The sequence below is a fragment of the Antedon mediterranea genome, chromosome 3 (genome assembly GCF_964355755.1).
Source record: "Antedon mediterranea chromosome 3, ecAntMedi1.1, whole genome shotgun sequence".
Lineage (NCBI taxonomy): Eukaryota > Metazoa > Echinodermata > Crinoidea > Comatulida > Antedonidae > Antedon > Antedon mediterranea.
The window spans coordinates 16524235-16535427 of NC_092672.1; the positions used below are offsets into that span (position 1 = coordinate 16524235).

General features: G+C 39.2%; 1 protein-coding gene across 1 annotated transcript; it reads right to left on the reverse strand.

The window, feature by feature from the left end:
- Window positions 1-6393: 6393 nt before the first annotated feature.
- Window positions 6394-10953, reverse strand: LOC140044078 (uncharacterized). Its single transcript, XM_072088558.1, has 2 exons — window positions 10218-10953; window positions 6394-10109 (listed from the first exon to the last, which is right to left on the reverse strand). Exons 1-2 carry the CDS (start codon window positions 10951-10953, stop codon window positions 6394-6396), a joined length of 4452 nt encoding a protein of 1483 aa, XP_071944659.1.
- Between the last annotated feature and the right edge of the window lie 240 nt (window positions 10954-11193).

Sequence of the window (11193 nt, forward strand, 5' to 3'; positions counted from 1 at the left end):
TAAAATTACTTTTTAAACCATTTATATTCCACACAATAGTCTTTAAAGAGGTGGACGTGTAAATACTTTTACTTATATTTTTATTTGTAACATTGGTATATATATTGTTATTATTTACGTTTTTATTCCTATTATTAACGTCGGCGTTTATGTTATCGTTATCTATACCATTTGTTTGACCATTATTAGTTGTATTGTCAATATTTTCTTTTTCCTGATTTTCGTTATTATTCTCACCTTTATTATTATTATTATTGTCATTTACGTCATTATCAACAATTGTACCAATACTATTGTTACATTTGTTGTTTATTTGATATGTGTTTGGGCAATGGCCGGACCCCTATCTAGGTTTATATCTACTATACTTAACTACTTTATCATTATCTATATCATATGTAAAAGTTTCGTCATCAATAATGAGTTTATCGTATCTTATTTTGAACGGTTTTCCGCTTTTAATAGCTTCATCTATTTTTGGTTGTAAATTTTTTCTGATCTTACGAACTCTTGCTGTGTAATCTTCGCTGATAGTAATTTGTTTCCTTCTTTCACCCCGGTCTTCATTTTTGTTCATTTTTCGACGTTGTGTTCTACTTGCTTTTAGAACATTTTCTTTAGTTTTGTAATCTTTGAATTTCACAATGATCGGTCTCGGTTTAAATCTTGCGTTGAGCCTATGTGCCCTCTCAATCTCAATATTCTCCCCACCAATACCGAGATCATTTGTAAAGTGTTCTTTTACTTTCTTCTCACTCTGGTCCCAATTCTCATGTTCGCTATCTATTACTCCATATACTATCAGGTTGTTACGTCTGCTTTGACCTTCAATTTTGTCTATATGTTTGATTAATTGTAAGTTCATTGTTTTAAGTTGTTGATTTTCTTCTTCTATTATTGTCATTCTTTCGTTTAGTGAGTCCATGTTGCTATTTAGTGTATCAATTTTTTCTTTTACGCTTTTAACATCTCCTGAAATGTCATCCATTTTCTTATTCAATTTCGTGTTCATTGTTTGTAGTTGTATTAATATATTTTGTATTGGAAGTTCATTTCCTCCCGTATTCAGCGCAACTTGTGTTGTTGCGTCTTCCGTTGTGGGTTTACCAGTAAGTTCATCCAATGTAGCTTGTCTAGTGTAAACTTGACCTGGATTGCTTTCGATATCGCCGGCCAAAAAAAGTAACAAGCATAACGCAGATAGTCGTAGTGTAGTTCTAATGACTGCACCTAAAGAACCATGACATTTTATGCGCTTTTGTTTATTTCGTTTTCTTCTCCAATATAGTCCTATTCTTAACCGGTAATTATCAATGTCAATCATATTGATGTAGGAGTTTAAGTGTGAATAGACGTGTAGTTATGTAAGCCAGTGCGTGCTATGTTGAGGTATTGTAGAACCGGAAGCAACTGGTTTCGGTAATGTGACGTGGCGTTTTTCGATCAAGTCCGGTTATGTGACTTGAAAATTCCGTTGAATTTTTATACTGAAGTTATAGATTAAGTTAATGTAACGAAAATTTATAAAGTGAAATTGATATAACTTGTGGTATTTACTATTGAGTTATTATAATAAACCAAACAAAAGCAACTTATCTTGGATTGACAGGCCTATGTCGTGGGCCTGCCGCTTAACAGCTGCTCTGGAATGTCGCCATGAGTTATGTTAATCCAACAAGTAAAATATCAGTTACAATCGGTGTTTAAAAATCCCGCCGCTTAATTGCGGCTTACACAGGTAGTTTACAGTAGCCGTATATAACGTTAAATGTAGTTTTCGATGAGAAGGCTGTATAAAAAACGGTTGTCGTAGGCCTAGTATATTGATACTAGTGTACAGCGTCTACTGTACTACAGTAGACAAACGCCTTTTCGCTGGGCTGGCGTGTCGAACAAACAATTTAAACATACTGGGCTAGAGAGCATCGGAGAAACACGTTTACACTCGACCGCACCTTAACAATTAATCAGCGAGAGAGAGATAGATCAGAGAGAGAGAGAGAGAGAGAGAGATAGATCAGAGAGAGAGAGATAGATCAGCGAGAGAGAGATAGATCAGCGAGAGAGAGATAGATCAGTGAGAGAGAGATAGATCAGCGAGAGAGAGATAGGTCAGCGAGAGAGAGATAGATCAGCGAGAGAGAGATAGATCAGCAAGAGAGAGATAGATCAGCGAGAGAAAGATAGATCAGCGAGAGAGATAGATCAGCGAGAGAGCGATAGATCAGCGAGAGAGAGAGATAGATCAGCGAGAGAGAGATAGATCAGCGAGAGAGAGATAGATCAGCGAGAGAGATAGATCAGCGAGAGAGATAGATCAGCGAGAGAGATAGATCAGCGAGAGAGAGAGATAGATCAGCGAGAGAGAGATAGATCAGCGAGAGAGAGATAGATCAGCGAGAGAGAGAGAGATAGATCAGCGAGAGAGATAGATCAGCGAGAGAGAAATAGATCAGCGAGAGAGAGATAGATCAGCGAGAGAGAGAGAGATAGATCAGCGAGAGAGAGATAGTTCAGCGAGAGAGAGATAGATCAGCGAGAGAGAGGTAGATCAGCGAGAGAGAGATAGATCAGCGAGAGAGAGAGATAGATCAGCGAGAGAGAAAGATAGATCAGCCAGAGAGAGATAGATCAGCCAGAGAGAGATAGATCAGCCAGAGAGAGATAGATCAGCGAGAGAGAGATAGATCAGCCAGAGAGAGATAGATCAGCGAGAGAGAGATAGGTAAGCAAGAGAGAGATAGATCAGCGAGAGAGAGATAGATCAGTCAGAGAGTGATAGATCAGCGAGAGAGAGAGAGAGAGATAGATAGATCAGCGAGAGAGAGAGATAGATCAGCGAGAGAGAGATAGGTAGATCAGCGAGAGAGAGAGATAGATAGATCAGCGAGAGAGAGAGATAGATCAGTGAGAGAGAGAGATAGATAGATCAGCGAGAGAGATAGATAGATAGATCAGCGAGAGAGAGATAGATAGATCAGCGAGAGAGAGAGAGAGATAGATCAGCGAGAGAGAGAGAGATAGATCAGCGAGAGAGAGATAAATAGATCAGCGAGAGAGAGAGAGATAGATCAGCGAGAGAGAGATAGTTCAGCGAGAGAGAGATAGATCAGCGAGAGAGAGGTAGATCAGCGAGAGAGAGATAGATCAGCGAGAGAGAGAGATAGATCAGCGAGAGAGAGAGATAGATCAGCCAGAGAGAGATAGATCAGCCAGAGAGAGATAGATCAGCCAGAGAGAGATAGATCAGCGAGAGAGAGATAGATCAGCCAGAGAGAGATAGATCAGCGAGAGAGAGATAGGTAAGCAAGATAGAGATAGATCAGCGAGAGAGAGATAGATCAGTCAGAGAGTGATAGATCAGCGAGAGAGAGAGAGAGAGATAGATAGATCAGCGAGAGAGAGAGATAGATCAGCGAGAGAGAGATAGATAGATAGATCAGCGAGAGAGAGATAGGTAGATCAGCGAGAGAGAGAGATAGATAGATCAGCGAGAGAGAGAGATAGATCAGTGAGAGAGAGAGATAGATAGATCAGCGAGAGAGATAGATAGATAGATCAGCGAGAGAGAGATAGATAGATCAGCGAGAGAGAGAGAGAGAGATAGATCAGCGAGAGAGAGAGAGATAGATCAGCGAGAGAGAGATAAATAGATCAGCGAGAGAGAGAGAGAGAGAGAGATAGATAGATCAGCGAGAGAGAGATAGATCAGCGAGAGAGATAGATCAGCGAGACAGAGATAGATCAGCGAGAGAGAGATAGATAAGCGAGAGAGAGAGATAGATCAGCGAGAGAGAGATAGATCAGCGAGAGAGAGATAGATCAGCAAGAGAGAGATAGATCAGCGAGAGAGAGATAGATCAGCGAGAGAGAGATAGATCAGCGAGAGAGAGATTGATCAGCGAGAGAGAGATAGATCAACGAGAGAGAGATTGATCAGCGAGAGAGAGATAGATCAGCAAGAGAGAGATAGATCAGCGCGAGAGAGATAGATCAGCGAAAGAGAGATAGATCAGCGAGAGAGAGATAGATCAGCGAGAGAGAGATAGATCACCGAGAGGAGAGATAGATCAGCGAGAGAGAGATAGATCAGCAAGAGAGATAGAGATAGATAGATCAGCGACAGAGAGATAGATAGATCAGGGAGAGATAGATAGATCAGCGAGAGAGAGATAGATAGATCAGCGAGAGAGGGATAGATAGATCAGCGAGAGAGATAGATAGATCAGCGAGAGAGAGAGAGAGAGAGATAGATAGATAGAGCAGCGAGAGAGAGATAGATAGATCAGTGTGAGAGAGAGATAGATAGATCAGCGAGAGAGAGATAGATAGATCAGAGAGAGAGAGATAGATAGATCAGCGAGAGAGAGATAGATAGATCAGCGAGAGAGAGATAGATAGATCAGCGAGAGGGAGAGAGATAGATCAGTGAGAGAGAGAGAGAGATAGATAGATCAGCGAGAGAGAGATAGATCAGCGAGAGAGATAGATCAGCGAGACAGAGATAGATCAGCGAGAGAGAGATAGATCAGCGAGAGAGAGAGATAGATCAGTGAGAGAGAGATAGATCAGCGAGAGAGAGATAGATCAGCAAGAGAGAGATAGATCAGCGAGAGAGAGATAGATCAGCGAGAGAGAGATAGATCAGCGAGAGAGAGATTGATCAGCGAGAGAGAGATAGATCAACGAGAGAGATTGATCAGCGAGAGAGAGATAGATCAGCAAGAGAGAGATAGATCAGCGCGAGAGAGATAGATCAGCGAAAGAGAGATAGATCAGCGAGAGAGAGATAGATCAGCGAGAGAGATAGATCACCGAGAGGAGAGATAGATCAGCGAGAGAGAGATAGATCAGCGAGAGAGATAGAGATAGATAGATCAGCGACAGAGAGATAGATAGATCAGGGAGAGATAGATAGATCAGCGAGAGAGAGATAGATAGATCAGCGAGAGAGAGATAGATAGATCAGCGAGAGAGATAGATAGATCAGCGAGAGAGAGAGAGAGATAGATAGATAGAGCAGCGAGAGAGAGATATATAGATCAGTGTGAGAGAGAAATAGATAGATCAGCGAGAGAGAGATAGATAGATCAGAGAGAGAGATATTTAGATCAGCGAGAGAGAGATAGATAGATCAGCGAGAGAGAGATAGATAGATCAGCGAGAGGGAGAGAGATAGATCAGCGAGACAGAGAGAGAGAGATAGATCAGCGAGAGAGAGATAGATAGATCAGCGAGAGAGAGATAGATAGATCAGCGAGAGAGAGAAAGAGATAGATCAGCCAGAGAGAGAGAGAGAGATAGATAGATCAGCGAGAGAGAGAGAGAGATAGATCAGCGAGAGAGAGATAGATAGATAGATCAGCGAGAGAGAGATAGGTAGATCAGCGAGAGAGAGAGATAGATAGATCAGCGAGAGAGAGAGATAGATAGATCAGTGAGAGAGAGATAGATAGATCAGTAAGAAAGAGATAGATAGATTAGCGAGAGAGAGATAGATAGATCAGCGAGAGAGAGAGATAGATCAGCAAGTGAGAGATAGATAGATCAGCGAGAGAGAGAAAGAGATAGATCAGCGAGAGAGAGAGAGAGATAGATCAGCGAGAGAGAGAGATTGATCAGCGAGAGAGAGAGATAGATCAGCGAGAGAGAGATAACGAGATCAGCGAGAGAGAGAGGGAGATAGATTAGCGAGAGAGAGATAGATAGATCAGCGAGAGAGTGTCACGAACTCCTCTCACGTATGTTTCCGAGCGGTTGAAAATACTTTAGGAACTCCCTTGTGACATAAAAGTATACACACAAAATCCACAAAGTTGTAAAATAACTCAAAAACAAAGCTTTAATTTCAATCAACTTCAACTTTCAACAATCCAGTAAGCACTTTAAACAACAGTTTCACAATAACTTTACAATATAATATCCAACCTCTAATCCAACAACCTTACAATAGTTTACATCCCTTTATATACAAGATGCTCCTATCCTTCTAGATCATTCTTTATACTTCTCATTATTACATGATTACAGTTTCTATTAATAGCACTTCTGGAATGTTCTTGATTGTTCTTATTAATTATACATGGTTTATTAAATCAAAACATCTTATTCTAGAATGTTCATGTAAATACTATGTTACTCTATATGTTAGGGAATGGTAATTTATTACACTCCCCCCTCTTTCTGAGCTCAAAACTCTTTCTTGGAGTTTTGAGGGGAAAGTATACACGGACGTGGCAAAATATAACATTTCCGACCTAGAAACCCTGTTTAATATATGAATATAAATTCAAACTACATTACGTGAAAACCAAATTCTCATTACAAACAAAATGTAAGAAACAAGTAACTTATAAACATTAAAACCTATTTTGTCTATTTGTAAAGTAACCCTTAAGTTAATGGTTTTCGTGACAATCCGTCAGCATTACCATTAGAAATACCCCTTCTATGTACAACAGTAAAGCAATAAGGTTGTAAATCAAGACTCCATCTAGTTAGTCTTTTGTTTGTCTCTTTCATTTCAACCAACCATTTGAGTGGTTGATGGTCAGTAACTATCTTAAATTTTCTGCCTAGTAGATAATATCGCAGACTTTCGACAGCCCATTTTATAGCTAAACACTCTTTCTCTATAGTTGCATAATTCTGTTCTCTTGGGAACATCTTACGACTAAGATACAATACTGGATGGTCAGTACCATCAGGACCTAGTTGACTAAGTACTGCACCTAACCCTCGATCTGACGCATCTGTTTGCAGTATAAACTCTGCATTAAAATCTGGGTTTCGTAACACAGGGTCTGAACATAACGCCTGTTTTAACTTTACAAGTGCATCTTCGCACTCAGGCGTCCATTTGATTTTATCTGGATGTTTTTTCCCCGTCAGATCAGTTAGAGGTGCTGCGATGTCAGCATAATTAGGAATAAACTTTCGGTAGTATCCTGTCAGGCCAAGAAAAGATTTAACATCCTTCTTAGTTTTAGGTTTTTCCCATTGTACTACCGCTTCTACCTTAGTCTTTTGAGGACGTATCATTCCCTCTCCAACTACATACCCTAAATAATGCACTTTACTATGTGCGAAACTACATTTTGCAGGTTTGACTGTCAGATTAGCTTGCTTGAGGGTCTGAAAAATGTCCCTAAGATGATGGATATGACTTTCCCAGTCTGGACTAAATATTACCAGATCATCCATATAAGCTGCTGCATAAGATTCTTTCTTGCGCAACAGTTGATCCATCATTCTTTGAAACGTTGCAGGAGCCCCATGCAAGCCAAATGGTAAATACTTAAATTGGTACAAACCCATTGGTGTTGAAAAAGCTGTATATGGTTTTGACCGTTCAGTTAATGGAACCTGCCAGTAACCTTTACATAAATCTAACTTTGTTATAAATTTAGCAGGACCAACCCTGCCTATTATTTCATCTATTCGAGGCATTGGATATGCATCAAACTTGCTCAAGCTATTCACTTTTTTGTAATTTACGCAAAAGCGAGCTGTACCGTCCGGCTTTGGTACCATGATATAAGGAGAGGACCAGGGACTGTGAGACTCTTCTATTACCCCAAGTTCCAACATAGATTCTATCTCTTCTTTTACTTTGCCTAACTTAGCCTGAGGAATTGGATAAGCTCTTAATCTAACTGGGTGTACCCCTAGGTTCATTTCAATATCATGCTTTATTACAGTAGTTTTCCCTGGCTTGTCCTGTAACACTGAGTCAAATTCAGAAAACACCTCCGCTAAATCTGAAAGCTGAGATTCATCTAATCCTTCACCAGAATCTAAGGTTAAATTGGAACTAGAAATATTTGACCAAGAAATGTCCTTATCCTGACCCTCGTCTTGTCCAGTTACATCATTTATAGCCAGCATAACCTCAATAGTTCTACGATGAAATTGTTTTAAAAGATTTATGTGGTAGACTTTTGACTTTTTCCGTTTATCATTAGTTTCCACCTCATAGTTTACTGGACCTAGTTTCCTTAAAACCTTGTAAGGACCTTGCCATTTTGCCTCTAATGCATCGTTACTAGATGGTAAGAGTAATAGGACTTCATCACCTGGACTAAATTCTCTACAAACAGATTTCTGATCATATTTTTGTTTTTGCCTTGTTTGGGATAGTTCAATGTTTTCCTGGACTAGATCTTTCATTGAAGTTAACCTATCTCTCATTTTAACAACGTGTGAAACCACACTTTGAGGACCTGTCACCGTGCCTGTCCACATTTCTTTCATTATATCAAGTGGACCTCGTACCTTCCAACCATACAATAATTCAAATGGAGAGAACCCAGTTGACTCCTGCGGTACCTCCCTATAAGCAAATAATAGGTACGGAAGCAATTTATCCCATTCTCGGGGATCATCCTGAACAAATTTTCTAATCATAGCCTTGAGGGTGCCATTAAATCTTTCCACTAATCCATCGGTTTGTGGATGGTAGGGAGAAGTAGTCAAGCCCTTAATTGAAAGTAACTTATAAATTTGACTCAACAACTTAGAGGTAAAGTTAGAGCCTTGATCGGTTAAAATTTCTGTTGGTACCCCTACCCTGGAAAATAATTTAATCAACTCATCCGCTATCTTTGGAGCTTCAATACTTCTCAGTGGGATAGCCTCCGGATATCGAGTTGCATAATCACATATAACCAAGACATATTTATTTCCTGTCTTACTCCGTGCTAGTGGACCAACAATGTCCATAGCGATTCGGCGGAATGGTTCACTGATTATTGGCAAAGGAATCATCGGGGCCTTCAATTTAGTTTTATACTTTGAAGTTTTCTGACAATTTTCACAAGTGTTACAATATTCGGTCACATCCTTTCTAATACCAGGCCAAAAGAATCTCTGCTTTATCCTATCTAATGTCTTTTTCCTACCTAAATGACCTGCCAAAGGAATATCATGTGAGACTTTCAATACACTATTACGGCAAGGGTATGGAACTACTAAATGCTCTATTGGTTCTGTCTGGTGTTTAGTGAAAACCTGCCTAAATAAAATTCCATCCTTACAGACTATCTTTATAGTGTCATCATCCTTCTGTACTAACATCTGTTCTCGAAGTGAAATTAAAGTTCTATCCTTAACCTGATAATCCTTAATTTTATCTCTGCCAATATCTAAAATGTCTAATTCACTATCTTGGCTAGATTGAGCTTCCTTTGTTTTTGCAAACTCTTTCCTAACTTTTCGTTTCTCACTTCTGGTTTTATGAACTTTTTCCTTGGGAGGGTTGTTACTGAGTAGTTGGCCATCTAAATGTCCAAATTCTTCTTGAAAATTAACCACATCATCTAACTGATGTGAAATAACCCCAGAAGCTTTTTCCGACTTTAATTCGTTTTCCTCTCTTAGTTTTTCTTTTCTAGCATGATCTCTAGTGGCAACAAAACTATGCCTATCATGATTCTTATCCCTCTTTCCTAATAAGTCTCCAAATTTAGGAAAGTCCCTACCAAGAATTACATCTCTTGGTAAATCGCTGCAAACGCCAACCAACAAATTATGGTCTTCGTTATTAATCTTAATATTGACGAATGCAGTAGGATAGGCTTGGACATGGTCATGGACGCACCTGCATGTAATTTTAGCTTGCTCCGCGCGATTAATTTTCTTAGCCGCTACTAAATCAGAATGAACAAGTGTCATATCACATCCAGAGTCTATCAAAATTTCACAATCACATCCTTCAACTAGGCCTCTACAAATGTAAGGTGTACATGGTTTTGAAACAGTATCTGTCTTTGTCGACAAAAAGCCATCCTTACTTCGACAAAATCGTTCTATGTGGCCTACTTTTTTGCACCGTCTACAAACGAGAGGTTGTCTAGCGTCAGATTGTGATTTATGAAAGTTATCAGGGGGATTATTATTACCCTTACTGTCAACTTCAGGAGTGCCTTTCACTGTTTTCTCCTGGTTGTTTCTATTTTCGTGTTTTCTATTTTGAAACTTTTTCTCAAAATCGATACCTTTTCTAGCTTGAAAATAATTATCTGCTAATTCCGCAGCATTTAATCCCGAATCTGGTTTATGTTCTTTAACCCAAATTTGTACCCCTGTGGGCATAATATCTATCAATTGCTCTAAAATAACAATTTCAGCTAAATCATCTTTGCTTTTATCAGCAGGCCTAGCCCACTTAGTAAATAAATCTTTTAACCTAACATACATTTCTCTATAACTTTCTTCACTTTTCTTTTTAATTGACCTAAACCTTTGCCTATATGTCTCTTCAGTTATGTCATACCTTTGTAATATTGCTTTCTTCACTATGTCGTACTGGTTACTTTCTGTCACTGGTAGTGATGCATAGGCTGCTCTTGCTTTGCCTGTCAAATGAGGTATTAGTTTTACTACCCAGTGTTCTTTTCGCCACTCATAGGTGTTAGCAATACGTTCAAACGTAGTGAGATAATTTTCAATATCATCACTATCAGAAAGCTTTGCAATCTGAACTTCCTTCAATCTCATTATGTCTTTTAATCGTTTCTCCTCACTGTCCTTTTGCTTGTCCATTAACGCCATTACTAATGCTTGCTGTTTCTCCATATCTTCCCTACGTAAACGTTCTTGTCTTTCCATATCTTCTTTGCGTAAACGTTCTTGTTTCTCTATATCTTCCTTGCGTAAACGTTCTTGTTTCTCTATATCTTCCCGACGTCTTTCATTATCTTCTTGACGTGAACGTTCTTGTTGTTTCATCATCTGCTGCATCATAATATTCTGCTGTTGCATTTGCTGCTGCATCAACAACAAAAAGTCTTTTGAAAATGAGTCAGCCCCTGTAGGGTTATGTCCACTGGTTGGTCCAGACTCTTCTGCCTGTTGTTCAGGTTGAATTGATTGAACTGATTCTACATCCGAATCAGTTTCATCGCCGCCGCTGTATTCTCTACCGGATCTTGTTGTTGATTGTTTATCAGCCATTTTTTTAAATCTGGATGAGGGTCTTGTTACTAGTTAATCGTAGTTACCGAGACGTTCACAAGTCTACTGTTCCAAATAAATAATGTACTGTTCTTAAAACAATGTTTGTGTACTTACGATTAAACAAAACGTAGCACCACGGCTTCCGTAAAATATCTCAGTATCGTAAGTACCACTTCCTCAAAATATCAATAAAAGTACAGTTGATCCTAAACAGCCACCAATCTATGGCAAAATACA